The sequence below is a fragment of the Empidonax traillii genome, unplaced genomic scaffold (assembly GCF_003031625.1).
Source record: "Empidonax traillii isolate 1590-97213 ecotype Southwest subspecies unplaced genomic scaffold, ASM303162v1 scaffold42:size1813164, whole genome shotgun sequence".
NCBI lineage: Eukaryota > Metazoa > Chordata > Aves > Passeriformes > Tyrannidae > Empidonax > Empidonax traillii.
In genome coordinates this window covers 1,718,843-1,738,757 of record NW_020955235.1, presented here as the reverse complement: position 1 = coordinate 1,738,757, position 19,915 = coordinate 1,718,843, and the positions used below count along the sequence as shown (strand labels likewise).

The 19,915-nt window shown below is 42.0% G+C and overlaps 1 protein-coding gene across 4 annotated transcripts in view; it reads left to right on the top strand.

Annotated features, from left to right (window-relative positions):
- Nucleotides 1-19,915, top strand: part of ITGA6 (integrin subunit alpha 6) — a 101,639-nt gene that overhangs the window by 48,761 nt on the left and 32,963 nt on the right. For 2 of the 4 annotated variants that reach the window (XM_027878506.1, XM_027878507.1), the window contains exon 1: nucleotides 4,676-4,890. The exons of the other annotated variants lie outside the window; for them this stretch is intronic. In XM_027878506.1, coding sequence (XP_027734307.1) covers nucleotides 4,730-4,890 — 161 coding nt within the window. In that variant the 5' untranslated portion in view covers nucleotides 4,676-4,729. Of the gene's footprint in view, nucleotides 1-4,675; nucleotides 4,891-19,915 lie in introns of those variants that run through there. 4 annotated transcript variants of the gene reach the window in all.

Here is a 19,915-nt window from a genome sequence, read left to right as displayed (position 1 = left end):
AAAAAAAAGTTGGATTTCTTTGCATGGTTCTTGCCAGTCACTAGAAACCTTTGTGCAATCTGACTGAGCTTTATCTCCTCCATGGAAGCCAAAGAGCCAGCTGGTTGGCCTCACAGCTGTGGCTGATCTGGGACCTCATGGGGGGACAGGAGTCACAAGTGTGGAAATGACCGAGCAGCTGTTTCCACTAATTTGCTGCAAAAAGAGCTGAGGATCTCCACAGTGTTGGGCTGATACAATAAGCCAGAGTGTGACCTAGAGACCAGATTCCTCAAGTGACTGAAGTTTCTGACCTTATGCTTTGCAGAGTGTCATAGGGCTAAGTCCTCTGTGTCCAGCACCCAGTGCAGCTCTTAGAGGAAAGTGCTATAAAGGTTGAGTGGACTTGTGTTTTGGGTGATGGCCAAAGACTCTTCAGTCAGACCTGTGTGAGCTAGGGGAATGAAAGTGTCCTGAGCATGATCCTTTTTGGCTCTTGATGGAGTTAAAATATGTCCCATGAAGGTTCATCTTGATTTCTGAATTCCTGAGGAGAATCTCCAGGGAGATGCTGTGAAAATTTTCCATGTAAACCATCTCTTACTCTTTTGCTCTCTGCCAACACCTACCAAAGAAATACCTTGCTTATCTTTTTAATCTCCTCTGCTTGCCTATAAGCAATAGTTGGCTGCTTTGGTGCAAATTGGTTGGAAATACACATACAGACGTCGAGGGAGAGTTGGCTAGAACTGCCCAAAAGCTTGCACCTGGTATTGGGTTATATCTCTCTACCCTGGTGAAAAGTGCTAGAAGACAAGCAAGGTTCTACGTGCAGGACAGTATTGCAGATCAAGGAGCATGCAAGGTATAGGCAGCTCTGGGATGCAGTCAGTGCTACAGGTTTCAACTGTGGTGATGTAAGAGATTTGGGGATATAAATGGCTGACTAAGAGAACCACAAAATGGGCCTGCAAAGGTGCTTTTGACATGTTTCAGCTTGGGCTACTCTGGGGGAGGGAATCTTACATAGTGGTGTATGTAAGAAGTGAATTAAAATACAGGCATATGTTCAGAATCACTGCAACATTATGCCTTAGTTATAAGTAATTTTGAAGGAGCTTCTTTAATTCCTTCCACAGCAATCTAAACTATGGGTACTCAATTCCCATTTGTCACCAGCATTTCTCTGATCTCTGCCTAGCTACGCTCATAAAGTGCCTCCAAGTATGTTTACAAAGATGTTTACTCTCCAAACAGTTCAGGCCGGTCATTCTGAAACTACTTAAGGAATGTACCTGACAGCTTGGGTGGAAAAACATTCTCTAGATGTAAAAGACTGAAAGAGCTGCTGTATACACTGGTTACAGTGTTCACAGTGTTCAGTCTGAACTGAACTATTTCTCTCTACTCGTATTTTTATTTGTGAAATACTTTGTCTATTGAGGTAAAATGTTTTTACTTTGTATGCAAGTAAAGAATGGCAGAACGTCATCTATACTTGTTTTAGACATCAAAAAGGAAAAGTCATATGAAAATAACAACATCTTCATCTGGAACAGTAGTTTAAATATAGCACTTAGTAAAAAAGCTGCATCTTGGTAGCCTTTCTGAAAAGATAGTAGAAATTGAGACATTCTTCATTCATTTATAAATGACAAAAATACAATGAGTGTCAGTTCTGTATAATTCAGAATACCAGGTGTGTAAATGTAACTGTTTTAATGCTCTGTTTTTCAGACTGTTCAAAGCAAAATATTTTGCTTACGTAGTGTTGAGCAGTTTGTTTCACTTACCACTATAAGCGCCTTTATCTCCTGTGCTGCTGTTTGCTACTCCTAATGTAATTGTTAACAGGAAACCAAGAACAACCATAGAGGATGTACTGGGAAAAATAGTCTGATAACCTGGCTGCACAAAAGTTCAACTGTTTGTTGTAGCTGTTGAGATGCATCAGTTCAAGAAATGTAATTAATTTGGAGAACATGCAGTTCTAGAAATGATATGAGTATTGTGTTCAGGAGAAACCACACAAAAGGTTGATTCAGGCTACTAATACTTAAAACTAGTTAATAGTTCTGAATTGAAACAATGCTGTATCTTTAGAACTTGTACAGTGAACCAATCCAAACTGGTTTTGCCAGTATTATTTTTTCATCTGGAATTACGTAAATTATAAAATTGAGCAGTTTTTTGAAAGGAAGTGGGAAGGGCATGTTTACGTATTTTGTCTTTTCAGGACCATTTTATGTGCTGCATTAAAACTGCACAGCTGATTATCCACAAATTGTGTATTTCTTTGCGTAGTATATTGTTGATATAAATGATAGAAGTTCAGAAATATAAAGCATTGTGCTTTCTAGAGAAAGTCTAAAATGTCTTGCCCAGCTCTAGCTTTTCCGTTCCACCTCTTCTATTTTCAAGAAATTATTTTTTCTTTGTAATTAGCGACATGGTTGTATGGAGGAGGAAAGTATTGCTGGCAGTAAGGCTTGCTCTAATATGTAGACACAGCAGGAAAACACCTTGTAGCCCTTTGGCTGGGTATCAACACACCATTAATAAGCAGAGAGCTTGAAACAGCAATAGCAGAGTGTTTGTTACAAAAAAAGAGAAACGCCTTTGATCTGGCCATTGCATTTCTTAGAATCACAACATTATTATGTATAACAGGGTGCTCACATTTAATTGGTCATCATACCTAATCTTGGTCCCCCTTTATACAGGGATTGTAAAAAAGAGGAATTCCTGAAGTATGTGTTAGTTATAGATAACTCACAGCATGTTTGTTTTGGAGGAAGAGCAAAGGAAGGAAACTGACATATTTGTAAAACTTTTTTTTTTCTCTCCTCATCTAGAGCAAATGAAAATAGCACAAAATTACAAGAGACCATCCAAGGTAACTCTAAGCTGTTTGTGTGCAGATTCGCTCCACCCTGTATAGGGTCTATTTTTGTTGTTCTTGCTGTGGTCATTTGAGACAGGTCTTAATGTTACTACATCTTGGAATGCTTGTTACTGCATCAGGATATGAGAAAACCCTGTCTCCCCTCAGCAACCTCTGTGGATAACAACAAACAGGTACAACATGCCCAGGCATTGCTGGTTAGAGGGAGGGGGAGAAGTCAGATACACCTAATGTGCCAGTATCATTCAAGTGGCTCTAGATGATTTCTGTGACGCCTTACAGACGTTTTTGAGTGCAAGCATTACTTAAAAAGTAACTATAGTTACTGTTAGAGTATTAGAAGCATGCAAATTTTGATTATCCTGAAAGGCAATCTGCTACACTTTGGTACAGGCATCAACACTGTTTTAAAATACTTGTTTTCAAGTCTTTACTAATTACTGTGAAATACGTGGATTGTAGTAAGCCAGCTTGTAATTAGTCTGGGACCCTCCTTCTTATGGGTCCTTTAGAGAAGCTGTAGGGCGGTATTTATGCCAGTACAGTTTTCTGCTGTGGAAGTGACTGAACACTGGATTGAGACTTTGAATGAGTTGGGCATGAAGAAGAAACAGGGAAGGACTCTATTAGCAATAAATATCTGGGAGCCTAATTTAACAAAATGTTTTGTTTCCACATTAGATGCACATTTCTGGTGTGTTTTCTTCCTCTCTTTTGATCAAGGGTGTTTTGGACTTGAGCCAAAGACTTGTCTATACACGGAGTTATCCTAGAATAATTACTCTGGGAAAAGTAGCCTGGATTAACTCCGTGGGAGCAGAGTATTGTTCCAAACGGAGTTATTTGGAGTATCAACATATTTGAGTGCTCTGTCTCAATTGCTCTTTTCTCACTTTCTTTGACTCTTAGCTTCTCTCTTCATATTCTTTTCCACTGATATCCACAATAACCCAGTGTTGTTATCCTGCTTGGAATTTGTGAGATTTTAATAGTTTGCATCCACTTCCCTGAACCAGAGCACTAAACCAAGGCCCTATGCAGAAAGACCAAAACCTCTATGCTTGCAAATACCCTTTTGGAGTTATGGGTGAAAGCACAAGATAAAATGATCTGGGATCCAAAGCCACATATTGCTTTCAAACAATTAAAAGGGGAAAAATTCTCAGATGTGTTCAGAGATGGGAATCGCTGGAGGAGGAGCCTTGAGTCTCTGTCCTGATGGGCTATTCAAAGAGTCTGGAAAACAGAGATAATTATGCCTTTTCTTCCTTCTTCTTTCGTGGATGTGTTGTTTGGGGAATTCAGACTGGATACTGGGGTCATGCTGGCCTTAGTTCTGTATCAATCTTAGCACACCTAAGCAGTGTGTTATGCACATGCTCGGTACCCGGACCGACCGTATCCCTGATGCCGCTGAGCGCCCCCCCGAGCGGTGTGAGTCCCCGGGGGACACGATTTGATGTGTAAAACACCTCCCACCCCCACCGCGGGGGCTCTCAGCCCTTTTCCCCTGCCACTGCTCGGAAACCCTCACCTGCGGCCGTGACCCGCCCCCGGCACGGCTTCATTTTCTGCCACGGAAGGGCACAGACCCCCGCCGCGGGGGAGCGGCAGATCAGCGAGCGGAGCAACTGCCCTTGCCTGGGGAGGGGAGCCGTGCCCCGGCCGTGCCGAGCCGTGCCGTGCCGAGCCGTGCCCGCCGCCCCCGGGGCGCGGAGCGGGCTCTCGGGGGCCGGGCAGCCCGCGGAGGGCGGGGCGGGGCGGGCCCGTGTGGGCGCGGGGCCGGGCAGGACGGGCACGCCGAGCGCGGGGAGCGGCGGCAGGTTCCGTGCCCTGCGAGAGCAGATGGCGGCCGCGCTCCTCCTCTACCTGCCCCTCCTGCCGGCGCTGGCCGGCGCCTTCAACCTGGACACGGACAACGTGGTCAGCTGGAGCGGGGACCCGGGCAGCCTCTTCGGCTTCTCCCTGGCCATGCACCGGCAGCTGGAGCCACAGGAGAGACGGCTGTAAGTGCTCAGCGCCCCGCCCGGCCCGTCCTGGGCCGCCTGCGGGGACCCTCCTCCCTTCCAGCGCCGGGAAACTTGCCGTGGCGGCGGGCCGGGGCCGCCAGCCCGCCCCAGGTGCCCGGCCGGCGGCGGGAGCGGGGCCGGGGGCGCGGGGCCCTCGGGCGGCCGGGGCAGCACCTGCCGCGGGCGCTGCGGCGGCGCCGCCGACCGGGACAGCGCGGAACGGCGGGTACGGACCGGGAGCGAGCGGCCCCCCCGCCCCGGGGGCCTGCGGGGAACCGGGAGAGAAAGGGGAAGCGAGCGACAGCCCCCGCTGGGAATCCTTCCCGCCGGCTGGAGCTCGGGGCGGGCTGCGGGCAGCGCCGACCTGCTCCGCCCGTGCCTGCCCGGGCTCTCGAGTTTTTTCTCCCTGTGCGCACCCGGCCTCCGATATCCCAGGGGCTACTGTTCGAGACGGCACCTGCCCGGGAGTGCAGATGGGAGGTGATACAAGGAAAACAGGAAAAATGATGTTTGTGGCATACGTGTGAAAGCTAGGAACTTGTTTTGAGAAATTCAGACAGCAAAGTAAGGCTCCTCTGTACGTTTTCAGCATCTCTGCTGCTTTGTGTCCATAGCTGAGCAGTGCTGGACCCCACCCTATCCAGTAGTGCTGGATAGAGTGTGCGTATAAAATATTGTTGTTAAATAAATGCCCCTTCCCCAAATATTTGATTTCAAATCAAGGGAAGATACGCCCATTATCATATAGAGTTAGTGAGATAAGGAAGCTCAAAAGCAGTAATATTCTTCCTAAAGTTAGGAGGTAAACTTACTTAAAAATCCTCTGGGCTCATCTTGCTCACATTTACATTCTTATGTGATTTCATTAAAATTGCATTGTATGGAGAAGAATAAAACACAAATAGCCGTGTTTCACCTTGTATCAATAGCTAAAATGACCGGTAGCATTCTGAAAAAAGAAATACAAATCTGTGAGCTTCTTTTCAGAGGCCCTTATCTTAATTCTTGACAGGGTTACTTCTGCACTGGTCTCATTTTAGTTCTACTAAGAAAGTAGTGCCTGAAGCTTGTTAGCTTCCCTTTGTATTGTCAGTGCTGGTAGAATGTGTGTAGGAATATGCGGAGACAGAGAGCCAATTACTGAGAAGTCAGTGGAAACACAAGGGCAGTCACAGTATTCAAGTTAGCCTGTACTATTTGGCTGAAATGCCTCAGAGATTATTGGCAAGAAAGTTCTGTATTGTATGTATAGTAAGTGCTTCCTCAGGCAGTCTGAATCTGGGGACAGAGCAGAGCCAGATGCTATCTGCCTTGACATGACTCTCTGAATCCAGGCTTTCATGAGAAGCAAGGGTCTCTAATAGAGACAAAACCAGACTAGACAAACTGTGTTTTATGGTGACGTGCACTTCTGAGTATGAGGAGTCTTGGCCATTTTTCAAATCCATGGGTTTTAGCATAAGGAATTAGAGTGGTACCCTGGGTAGCTGCTGGGTAGTACTCTTGGAATGAAACCTCTTATGTTAAACAGGCATGTTATAGTCACTTCGAGCATCGTTTTTCTGTCTGTAAGAGTAGTAGTGTGTGGCTGTAAGAGAACAAGACATGCTGTAACTTTCTTAGGGACTGAGGTGTGTTATGCTTGTTTTGTGTGAGTTCTGCCTTATGAAACAGATGGGAATTTTGGTGGCAACACTTGAAGTGAAGCCTCCCATGTTGGGCTGCGTTTTTATATCAGATAAAACCGAGCTGTGTTGAACTAGTATCAAAGGATTTGTGTTATGTTTTCCATGGAAACCACGTGCAGTTTCTAGATTGACTCTTCGTAGATGGAACAATGTCTCCTGTCCAGATACTCAGGGAAAGTGGAAAGCTATGGGAACACAGGTCATACATCCTACTGAGAAGCAAGTATGGCTTAATACCTACACGCCACCCACTATCGGTAACAACAGGAATTTTAGTAGTTTATTGTGAGGGGTGCAATACCTCTGTATTCCCACATGCATTTTGGTCTTACCTCTGCTGCAAAAATGGTTTTATGTACAGCTGTCTCTTAGTCAAAAAGAAGTATTTATTTTACCCCTTCTTCTTGAATGGATGCTAACTTCAAAACTCAGCTGCAGTTTGAGTGTGAGTGCTGTTAAGTAGTTCACAAAAATACACAAACCCTGTTTCATCACTGAAACTTAACTAAAGGTGACACTTGGGTTCTTACCTGCCAGGAACCCTCCTTTCCAAAAAAATCTGTCAACCTGAGCACCCTTCTCCCCCTCCAGTTTTACAAAATTAGAAACAGGTTGTAACAGACACGTGCAAGATCTGTCCGTGTTCGGAAAAATAAGAAAAAGAGAGAAGGTGAAATACATTAATTGTGTTCAAGGGCTGGTTTAGTCTGCGGCTTGGAGCAAGGCTTGGTAAAACAAACTAACAGTGTGCAGTTTTTCTCTTGCCTCACTTAAGTGGTTCTTAAGTGAAATGGTTCTCTCTTCCTTACACCGGATAATTCAGTGTTAAGCTCTACAACAATCCTCTGTAAAGATGAGGGTGGAGAATGTCTAGGAAGTGTGACAAATAGAGGTACAGCTGAAATAGCATTTGATTAAATATGGTATTTACTTTTGATCAACTTTTTTCTTAGTCACAGGATATTGTAGTTTGCATATTAGCTTTGAATGACAATCTTTTAATGCTAAAAATGCCATGTTTGCTAATGAGGGATTACTTGACTCCCAACAGTATGAGTAGATAGATGCCTGTTCAGTTGCTTTTACTTTAGTTGGAAATGGTACTGAGTATAAGGCTATGGACTGTTAACAGTATTTTGTTTTAGTTTGTGAGTATCTTCATTTAGAAAAGGTGGAAAGTTTGTCAGTTGGAGAGGAGAAAAAATATAATTTACAGTGACTGACAGTGGACTGCTAATGGCGGATGGGTGTGAAAGACAGCTGAATGAAATCTTAATGTGAATTGGGGAACGTTAATGTTGGAGGTACCAAGGGCAACCTGCCTGGATTTCTGTGTATGGTTCAGTTCATTGTCCAGCACGTGAATCAGGCAGCAGAAAAGACTAATGGAACTCTAAGAGAGCTGGGCTTATTGCCCTGTGTAAGTTTGTTCTGTTTGTAATCTCTTTGTCAATATGATGAAAGGCAGGGAGCTCTGGTTCTGCAAGGGGGTGGTGGCACAGCAGCAGCGCATTTCATCTGCAGACTGGAAGAACGTTTGTAGCTTGGAGGGGTCTGAGGCTCAGGGACAGCATAGCTGTAGGAGTAACGTGGTTAAAGTGTAAGTAGTCCTGTGATGGAGAATGTGAGTGTATGTAGCATCTGTAGATGGGAACTGCACCAAATATATTATAAATATGTTACTATTATAATAAATGTATGATTACTAGCTACTCACTACATATGTAGTGCAGATAGTCACATGTGTAATTTTACATGTAGAGTATGTATATAAAAGTGGTCTTTATGTGTGTGTACTCCATGTAAGACCTCCAGCAGGTCTGTTCCAGTCCATTTGTTTGTAATTCATGATGAGTTAAGCAAATGAAATTAAATTGAATAAAACAGAAGCATGAAGAATAACTTTCATGGAATCATAGAATACTAGAATCATTTGTGTTGGAAAAGACCCTTCAGATCAAGTCCGACTGTAAACCTAACACCCTTTCAGCCCTTTTTTATTTATGGTTTAGAATGATACATTCAGAATATCCTGAGTTGCAGTGGACCCACAGGGATTTACTTGCACATAATTCTGATGTTATTTTCAGTAGAAGTATGGAACTGAATTCACGTGAGCTTCTTGTTATTGTATAAGGCAAAAAAAGGAAGAAATTGTAGTTATCAACATTCAGGATCTTCCTATCAGCTGCAAAGCTGCGTTGTTGGAATAGGTACTTTATGTCAAGACTGCAGTGACCATTAGCAGCCATAAAGTCCTAAAAATTGCAGCATCTTATTGAAATTTTTACTTGTGATAGGTTTTGCTGATACTGCACATCTCTGTTGTGAGCTGTTGTATCAATACATAACAAAGTTGCCTTAGGTCAGCAGGGCTGCTGACATTGCTGTACTGCTGCAGTGCATCCTCAGTGGCATTTGGCCAGTACTTCTGTGTTGTCTGAGGGCTTGGGCTCACAGACACTTTGCTCCAGCAAAACAGAGGGCTGGATTATGCTGGTCTGCAGTGGAAGACGATAATTTCTGCTTGCAGAGGTGGGATAGTGTAGCTCAGGCTTCAGGTGGACAGAACTAGTAACAGCCCATTTTCATATTCAGGATTAAAAGCTGGAATAGGGATGGTCTTTAGTTTACTTTTAACTTAGTTTAATTCCTTCTGTCAATTTAAGAGAGCATTTATATTTAATTTCTTTTTTTTTAGACTGTGTTCTTACTGTCTCATTTTACCTGTATTTTCTTTTCTTAAGTGTGTGTCTGTTTTTTGTCTTTGCAAACTATTCTTGGATAACCTACTTAGTATGCTTATTTGCTTTCTTAATTTGTGATAGTAGAGGAGTTTGACTGCGTTTGAGATAAGATGTCCTGTGGCAAAGGTCGAGATCAAATGAAGTTGTGAAGAAGGAGGGAGGAGTAGTTTAAGAGCTTCCCTGTAGTGGTAAGGGATAGATTTCTAAAGAGAAGATCCATCATACTAGTATCACGGGTGAAAGAAGTGAGAAGATAAATTTACATTGCATAAGGGGAAAGAATATGTAGTTGTTCCAGGTGGAGTCAAACTGCAGAAGGCAGGCTTTTTCCCAATACTGAGTTTGAGTTGTGCTGTTGGTTATCAATATAGTAGAGACACAGCTGACAAGTTTACAGGTCAGGTATAAAAAAGATTGGAAACTCTACTGTGTAATTGTCACTGTGTGACTCCCATTTGGGGTCCTTTTGTTTAGTTGTTTTCCTCAAAGGAACAGGAAATAATTGTGCACTTAGACCTGCAGAATTCTGGTAAAGCATGAAGGATGAAACAGAGCACTGAGCTGATACACCCCGGGAAATTGCACTAATGTAACCAGCTCATCAGTGTCAGAGAGGAGCAGACTCTGCAAGGCATTAGTGCAGTCATAGGTCATACAGCAAAAATGTGCTTCTGTCAGGCTGGTTTAGTTCAGGTGGCTCTAAAAAGGTTGTGTCAGAAAACATATGCTGTGGTATAGTCCTTTTGTCATTAGCTGTGTGGGTTCATAGATTCAACTTCACTGCAGCATTGACTGGTGAGACAGACATTCATAGTGTAAAGCGAACCTTCCCACATGGTAAGTGGCAAACCTCTTATCCCAGTCCTCCATCCCCTTGAGAAACTTGTTTTTCAAGAGGTCATATACTTTTCAGATAACATTTTTTCCTTTGGTCACCTGTAATTGCGTAAGAATCTTGAGTAATCCTGTGATAGCTGTGTTACTTTTTTTTAGGCTGGTGATACTAAGAATTAACAAAATTCATTGCTGTGCTTGTGGGAGCTTTCCATGAGTAAGGACTGCAGCATATGCCGTTGGTCAGCAGTGATGAAATGGCCTTATGGCCTTTGAGAAACAGCCTAGGCTGCCAGCTTCAGTTACAGCTCATAAAATTATGCTCCTGCTGGAAGATGCTTGTACTTGATACAACTCCTTAGTTTCATAGCCTTTTGTTTTACTGATGCTGAGCCTGATTTATGCATCAGTGTCTAATGTGGGAGGTACCATGTCTTTGGGGTTGCTAGGGCATACCATTTAAGGGTAAAGGTAATGACAGGTTTAGAAGAATTTTGGCTTAGGCTTTCTTATTTTTAAACATCTCAAGAGATGGGAATGGAAGTTTGAGGAGGCACAAATTCCTCTCTTCAGGCTGAGTGTTTGGAAAGAGAAGGGTGTTCTGTAAGCTCTTACTCTGTGTAAAACATGGACCTGCCAAGCCATTCCAAGAGCATTACAATGTAAGTGATGACTCAATTAACCAAATTGCTTTAAGTTCCTCTGGTCCAAGTCTGTTGTCCTCATTGCTTTCTAAAAGGATGAAATTTATACCAGGTAGTTCTTATTAAATAATATTAAGATATAAATCATCCCTGATGAACACAGCATATGCTAGTCCATTGAGCTCTGTTGTGGCCACGTATAAGACACATCTCAGAAACAAATCAAAAACTTAATCTTGCATCCTCTAAAACAAGCAAGGTTAAAATAGTGTAAGTGGAACAAAATAACGTAATGCAGTCAAGGACAGACCTTAATCTTGGGAAGGAGCAGAAAGGCTTTTCTCTTTGCTGAAGCAAATGAAAACTAATGAACTGCACAAAACATGAGTTAAGGACAAAGGGAGAGCATTCTCCTTGACAAGCTGTTGTGTTCTTGAGCGAGGTCTGTGGGTTCTGACAGCTCTGCTTAATGATGCCCAAAAGCTGGACAGAAAAGTACTGGGGGGAGGGCTCCCAGTTGAGAAGACCAGCAGCTAGTCTCTTGCTTTTCAAACTCAGCTGTTGTAGACACACACAGATGGGCAAAGTAGTCTGGGCGCATGTTTGACACAAAGCCTTCCATGCAACTGTTTATGATATATTCTACTGTGGAAAGGAGCTGTAATTCTTACAGTGCTTGCTCTAAATCTTCGGGGGTAGAATGCATCCTGTGTCCTCTCAGACTGAGGTATAGTTCATTTTGAGAACTGTTGTTGTAAGTTGAATGGGCTAAAATGTGTTTGAAGAGCTTAACAACCATCTAAAACCTGAGGTAGGAATGAGCTGGGGAAGCATTTTCTCTGCAGCTCTCTTTACACAGTGAGAGGTGGGGTGCTGACTGTGGCATGTGTGCTGCATGCATGCTCTACCATGTCTCTCAGCTGTGTGGACTGGAGCTGAGTGAAGAATGAAGGCTCCCTATGGTGTTGGCATCCTGAAAGCTTCAGCTGGCAGACAGCTTCTTGAAGCTCATCGCTGTCCCAGTCTTGCAGACTGAGTGGCACAAGAAAATTTATGGTGCTCTTTAAACTTAAAATGTGACCCCATCATCTATATAAGGGTAGACAGCAAGGCAGACAGAGAGAATATTGATTAAGATACAGGGATGCTGAGTGAACCATTCAAGTATTTGTAAGTACGTAGCATGTACAGCACAAGACCTGCTTTCTGTGTTCTGCTCAGTTCCAAAGCAGCAGGATTTGGAACAGGCATGCCTGGAGTCCTTCTGCAGCAGAGGCATTAAAGGGAGCACTGTATCATTACATTATCTATGAGCTGGAATCATAAAATTTAGCATTTTTATTTGAGGATGTAGTTTTCTTTTCCTGTTTCCATTTTCCAAATTTTTTTTTCAGGCCTTGAAAGGAGCAAAGAGCTTTCAAAAGTGTGTGTCTGCAGAGTGATGAGATATACTGGTAGTATTGGGCCCAGAGTCGCTGCTGGGTCTGAGTTATTGGAAGAGATGCTACAATTTCTGTATCGATTTCACTCTTGTGCTGTCTACCTTGATGGTGAATATGACTCTTTAGCTTGCATATGCTTAAAGGATAAACCTCAAGGCAATCCTACCATCAGCTATGGATTTGTCTTTATCCAGATGTGAAGCCTCATGAACTGCATCATCTATTGTTAAAAATACTACTCACCAGTGTAGAGAGTCCTAATGAACCCCTTCTTTTGTTGCAGTCTAGTAGAAAAATTACTTGTACCAAGTCAGGAAATAATAAATATTCTGAATTGTTTCTTCAGAAATACTGGATGTCCTCCTCAGTCTGCAGCTGGACTATTTGATGGATCTGACCTGTAGCTGTACAAGGCAAATGTAAATTTTTGTAGCATGTGGTGTTATTATTTAATTAAACATTTTTATTTAGAAAAATATTTAGAAAAATGTATGCAGAAGTGGGACACATAAGTTGACTTCTCATAAATGTATTTTCTTAAGGCCCAACAAGCAGAGAATAATGGTTTACTGATCTAATTTGTTGCTGTCTGGTGTCTCCACCAAATAAAATAGAACCTTTTCCAAATTAGCATATTGGGTTGCCTGGCATATTACAGCAGTAAATTGCTCACCAGTCAGTGTGGGCTATTCTTTTCTCCCCTGTTAAACTCCACCTGTATGTGCCAGAGCAACTGTCAGTTTTGTAAGGAATGCAGTCCGGTAAATTCTCATAAGAGACACCTCATTCATTTCGAAAGAACTGCTGTTTAAAATCAGCTGTTGTTGTTTAAAAGTTTCAGAACCAGCCTGGGTCTAGATGAATCATTCTAGCCATAACTGTAAAAATGCCACATTTTGAGGACATATGCTGTGGAAGGGACAAGACTGAGATTAGGCTGTTGTGCAAATGAGCATTTAAAAACAAGTAAGTAAAGATCCATATTACTGAATGAGCAGATGCTGGTCTGTGCTGTGAAACATTAGCTGGAAAATTAACATCTCATAGTGGTATTTAGGAAGAGTAGGTACAGAAAGAGGCACAGGAGTATTTGAAGAAAGAGCTATACAAAGTGGTCTGGAAAACATTGAAAAATTCATTAATTAGCATTGAATATTTTTTGATTGTGATACACATAAGGAAATTGCTGCTTTGAAGGTAATGGGAGAAGAATATAGTTTAGAAAAATAAACATAGAAAAAATTTTTAAGGGAATTGTTCCATAGGTGAAAAATAAATGGTTAATAAAGCTCCTTTGGCAACTTTAGCATAAAATGTATTGTATTCATGGTAAAATGCACTTCTCTTGGATTTAAGTTATCGTGGGTGTCCCTTTTCCTAACATTATTTTGAGAATTCCATAGGAGTTACTTTGGAAAAGAGCATTGCAATTATGATGGTTTAGTTTAAAGGGCAGGCCAGATACATTGTGCTGTGAAGTACCTGAGATAGATTTTTGTATCAAAATGACAGTAAAAGGCAAAAAGGTACCAGTTCTTGCATTGTGATTTTTGGAGCATTTACTGGTATGCACTGACCATTTTTGACTCTGTTGGAGCGTTGACTGGGTTTTTTTTGTTTCCTCTTACAGAACTGTATCTAAAAATATGTCATTTCCTGTGTTATGTTTAGACTGTGTTTGGAAGGGTGAAGGTCTGCAGAATCAAGAACAAAAGAAAGAGGGGTTCACAGGATGCACGCTGTCAAGATGCCATCTACAGCATAAAAATGTACTCCAGTCCCTCCAGGGTAACATGGACACATCCTGCCCTGGATTTCACTGTCAGTTAGCAGGCTTCTAGGTTACTTTTCAGCTATACTCTTTGCATTTGTTTTATACTTCCAAAGAGTTTGGAGATCTTTTAAGAAGTAAGGAACAGTAGATAGGAACGATCAGCATTGTTGTTGAGTGCTGGTAGGAATGGCAGAATTTCTTAAGAGAGACTGACTGTTACTTCAGTTTTAGTGATGACATTTTTTGAAATGGAGCTGTATGTGCTTACCCTCTGCCTGTTTCACTTGGCATTGTCACTTTCCTCAAAAGCAAGTTCATAAAATAGATCTTTAAAAAGCAAAGGAAAATAATATTGCAGATATGCTGGGACTCCCCCTGTATTGCCTGAGGTTGTTTGATCAGGAGCACATACGTGGGTCAAAGGTCTTCATGTTTATCCTGGAAATGGTCAAAAGTGGCAACCAGCTGTTACCGATAGCAAGGACACTATCATCATGTGTAGCTGAATTTTCTGTGTCCTTCTTTTCTTATTGCTCTTCTCACAGTACTCTGCTAAGGGAATTATGAAGACTGGATAGCTGGGTAGCGGTGTTAAATCTGCTGGCTCTTAGTGGTGTATAGCAGAGTGTGTGAAAACATATCATGGCTCATATAGAATTATCTATGATTGTTTAGTGTGAAAATGACATTATTTTCTTGGCCAAAGACGCTAATATAAGTTTGGTATATTTTTTCTTACATAACCAAGTCTTGTAGCTGCTACTACAAATATGGAATAATTATGTGATTCCAATAATCTTTTCATCCACTCAATTTATTTTCCTGCTGGAATAATGGTAATTATGCAGTGTGGTCCTAGAATATTGCTGAAGACGTTTGTTCTCTCTTCCTAGCTAAGCTGTGTTCCTGCCTATAGTGGGAATACTTGTTGTCGTCAGATGAGATCCAGTCCCAGTAACAGCTGCAATGCTGTTTGCACAACTTGCAGCCTACAGGAACATAGTGTGTTAAAAATACCTGAGAACAACTAATTAATTCCAAATTCTGCTCAAGTGAAAATGTGGGGAGTGGTGAAGGAAAAAGTGTATGTGTGAAGGGAGGCATGTAAAAATTAAGTATGTGTGCACGTGGAGGAGGAGCAGTATGCAGAGGAAGAGAATGCAGTGGGTTTCTTGGCATAGTCTCAAGTTATTTTGCAGACACAAAAATCTTGTTCTTAGGTTTTTAAAGCTGTTTGAAATTCTCAGAGTTTGTACATTCCTATTTAGAGTAAAATGTAACAGCTTCTTCCACAAATGTGTGTGCTGAGAAGTTTCTTGTGAATATATGATTTAATTCTGATCTATTTGATCAGTGCTTTAGTATCTCGTGGAACATAAAAAAAGGGCTTTTTAAGCATCCCGACTACGTAGGCATTTGTATGATCTGTTTCTCCTCCAAAAATATCTTATTGGGATGATGTTCTTCCAAGTAAATTGAATGCCTGTGTTTTCAGTTAATTTGAAGGTGTGGGGGGACTCCGTGTTATGTGCCCAGTGACACATCTGCTTTTGTCATTAAGTTCATGGCTGGAAGAAACGCCTTGCTTAAACTGTGGATTCTATTATAGGCATTTAACCCAGGGCTGTGATCATCTTAAAACTGAAAGAATAATTTGAACTGTGCCTTAGCATGCAACTGACTTTTGGCTGTTGAAATGAGTGTTTGATGGCTATTTGTGTACTTGTTCTCTATAAAACATTTATTAGGGTGACTTACCAGGAAGGTACATGCTTTTTCTACACATGTGGAGTTCTTTAGCCTGCTCCCACATGGACTCTCTAGTCCATGGCCTTATGGTGGCAACTGGGTGGGTACAGCTTAGCTCAAGAGTGCCAATGTTGGGGAGAGCTTCCCCTTGGGGTGCTGCTTGGTATGTTTTAATTAAATGTGAATCTGAGTCACATATTACTATTTCCATGGTTACGTATCTAGTGCAGAAGGTTTCTACCTGTCTTGGTTTTCTCCCTACAATTTGGAGGGAGATAGTGGTAAGTCTGGAAAAGGAGGAACAGGAGAAATCTCATAACTGGATGTATGAGTAAAGGAACTATGGCTCGGGTTAGCTGGGGAGCAGTTGCTCTTCATACACTGCAGGGCTGTGGGATTAGTTGCTGTAGCATGTTATATTGCCCATTGATTCTACAGTGAAATGTCTGTCCCTCTTGCTGTACTTCTTTTGTGCCGTTTAATGGTTTTATCATAGTCGTAAATGAAACTGATGTACTTCATTCACTGAAGGAAATAGGGGAATGACATTTCAACCCAAATATTTGTTTTGTGCTGTATTAAAACTTGAATTTTTTGAAACATGTCTTTTAGCATGTTGATGAACAGTATAAGCCTGTTAAGGTTGTTACTCCTCTAACAAGTACTGCCTTCAAATGTACCTGGACACACTGCACTTTCAGATTTTTTTTTTTAAAGGCAAAATATGAGAAACTGTTCCCATATTTTGATTGCTTCCATGTTTATTTTCTAAAAAATATACCTAATAGATGATGTGATACTTCTTTAATTTTTCAAATGGAGATGCTGTGTGTTGAGTCACTGCTTCACGTAGCAGTTTCTTCTTGAGAGTCCCTTTTGTCTCAGGAGCTGGGGCAGCACTGGGCGAGGTGATGGACCTGGTGTGGGCACTGCTGGCAGGAGAGCAAGATTGTGGTGTGGGAGCACCAGGGACGGACAGTTCACTTGCTGTGTGCTTCCAGACAGCTGGGGACTGCTTGGTCACCCCTGCTTTACTGCAGCTGTCCTTGCTTGCTTGTCTTGCAGCTGTCGGAACCTGCCCCTTGGTGAACCATCACTTGGTCGTGATGGGACTCTCTCGGTTCAGTCAGTGCAGACAAGGTGGCTGTGGGCGAGGGCTGGGCTGGAAGGGCCAGCACCTTGGCTTCCAAATTGGTTTCTTGAAATTGTAACCTTGTCACTTCTTGAGTTAAACTGCATGTTCCTGGCATAGGTATTGTTCTTTCTGTTAAATCAGACTGTATAGCTTGTAAGGGAGAAATTAAACCTGTAAGTAATATACAGGTTTTGCTTGCTATTTCACAACAGCAGTTTGACAAAACTGTGAGGTATCTCCTGATTAAAGCCAGAGAATGGTGTCTGAAATGGAAAACTGGATTTTGAAATGCAACTTTGGAGCATACTGTACTATTTCTTCTAAGAAAAACGTACCATTGGAAAGGAGATCTGCAAAACTCTGCTTCAAATCCATGCGGGCTGGGCTCTGGACTGTGAGGGGAAAGGGTTTATTTTTCCATGTGGCTTCCAGAAAGTCAAGTGGACTTTCCAGAACAACAGGTATCTTTTTGCTTTGTAGCAGCTTGCTGTAGTACTTATGCTGCTTTTGGCTTCTTTTTTCCCTCCTCTGTCATAATCTGTTTCCTAAAAAAGGCTGAAGGAATAAAATGACAATCACAATCCTTCAAGTGCCAAGCCTCCAGGCAGCAGAGATTAAAGGTGTAGTTGGCCCTGGCTTTGCATTGGTAGTTCCAAAATGCAGCTATGGAGTAGCAGATTAGGAGAATATTCAGTCACTTAAAATAACTGTTAATAACATCCTGGCCGTGATGGACATCTCTGTAAAAAGCATCATGAGCAAGTTCTCTGCTGACACGGTTACTGGTTGTATTTTGCTGGGAAAGGGTTTTTTTTGGAGGAGTCCAGTCTCATGGTTCAGCTCTAGTTCCTGTTAGCAGCCTGAGTGTATGAAGGGACAACCTCTGTGCTAATTTGTCTGTGGTGCTCTTGTCTTGTGACTTGTTTCTGTTGTGGGAAACCAAATCCAGGCACAAAGCAGAGGTGATGCCACCAGTATTCAAATACGACGTCTGTCACATTGACCAGCTTGAGTGATGTTGAAACACTGTTGGTTAGACATTCCCGTCTTCAGTGTTTGTCAGTTCTAAAAACAGCTGAGAAGAAACCAGTGCAGAGGACTGAACATACAGCTCTCATGGAGGGCTGTAGATGTCCACATTGTGGACATCATTGGGGGGCTCTGCCTGGAGGTTATAAACATTTGATAGATGACTAGTGACTGTGACTGGTGATTTGGTAGTAAATTTTAATCTGAGTTAGAGCAAGTTACTCTATTTTCATTTTGTTCAATCTAGTGAAGCTCCTTGCAAGAAGATACTGGGACTGGGAGAGAAAAAGGATGCAGGAGTCTCTCTGTCTAGTCAGGGATGGAGATGTTTCAGAGCATTTAGCTTCACACTTTCCTAATTTGCCCCCCTTGTGTGTTACGGAATCTTTCTGAAAACATAATGAAGTGCAAAGTCTGCAGCGGCAGCATTGTTATCTGAGAACAGCGACAATAAATTGGACATTTGTGCTCAATGAAGGCTACAAAATTGGAAATTACTTACACTGCTGACAATTTTATTTCACCTCTATATGGAAATGGTTAATGGTTTGTTACCCAGGAAACACTTTCATGATTTCTACTCCAGTCTGTTAAAGCTCAGAACTGAAACTACTGATGTGTTGCTTTTACTTTTAAAGAAAGGCTGGCAAAGATGTGGTGCATTGTTTAGGTAGAAGATACCATGGAAAAGGAAAGAATTTAAGGAATGAAGAAATCTTTGGGAGATAGAGTATCTGAACTTGGTGCAGACTGTGGTATTTTTTATGTTTGTTTAAATCAAAAGCTAATTTACTCAGTGGAGCCTCTTTGATGAACAGGATTTGCTTTAAAAAAATGTTGAAGATCTCCCTCCTTTGACTTGATTTCTTTTGAGTAAGTGTTTATTCCAAAATAGAACTGTAATGAATCTCTGATAATTTTTCTTCTCTGAAGTATGTTGTGAAAATTTTATGTTGTCCTTGGATAGTTCCAGGCTGTAAGTGAGGAAAAGAATTTCACTGTGGAGTGAGGGAATCATTCCAGGAGCTTGGAGCTTTTTTGGATTTCTTTTGATATGGTTTTCTCATTTTAACTTAAACTTTCCTTTTGGAAGTGACGAAGGTAGTTTCATGGGGAATACTGGAGGGAGTTCAGATAGCTATGAGCAGAAACTACTTCCAGTTCTCAGTGTTGTTTTCATTAGCTGAGAATGAGCCACAGCCACCTCTAAACTCAAAAATTACCAGTGAAAGCAGGAGGGTTTTAAAATCTGCACCCTACTGCTTAATATTCTGTAATGTCTGTTAAAATGGAAAGTTGGTTCTGGTGTATTTTGCTTGATTAAATGAAGTTACGCCCTTTCTTCTTGATGTTCCCCTGACTTTTCTTGTTGAATACCAGTTGTTGAAAGCATAAAACAGTGAAGAGAATGCAAAGCTCAATATGCTAGGGGGCCTGTAGACACAAGTGCGGAAATGGGATGGAGGGCCTGTGGTTTGTGTTGCCGTGGCATCAGGGGCGGGAACGTGGAGTGAGGCGTAGGCCACGTGGTCTCATTCTTCTACCTGATACCTAAAAATGTTTTGTACAAAGGAAGTACACCTCCTACCAGGAAACGTTCTGTAAATGTGCCCTCAAAGAACATAAGATTTGACCACAGTCCCACCAGCATCATTTTGCACAGTTATGGCTATAAGGTGTGAAAGTACCTCAATTTTGCATCTAGTCAGGGGATGATAATTGATTTGAAATTGCAGGGACAGATCAATGGCTTTGTCCTCCTCACCCTCCCCAGAAGGGACACGTTTTGGTAAGCCTCGTGTCCTCAGCTGTGCTGAGTGTTGACCTGGGATACGAAGCTTGTGGTTGCAATGTATTTTTAGTGCTATATATGACTACTCTACAGTTAATGCCTTATCACCGGCAGTCCAAAAGAACCTTACAGCTTGCATTCAGTAGATTCTGCTATTTATGAATCCGATTGGCTCTTGTGGATGTGAC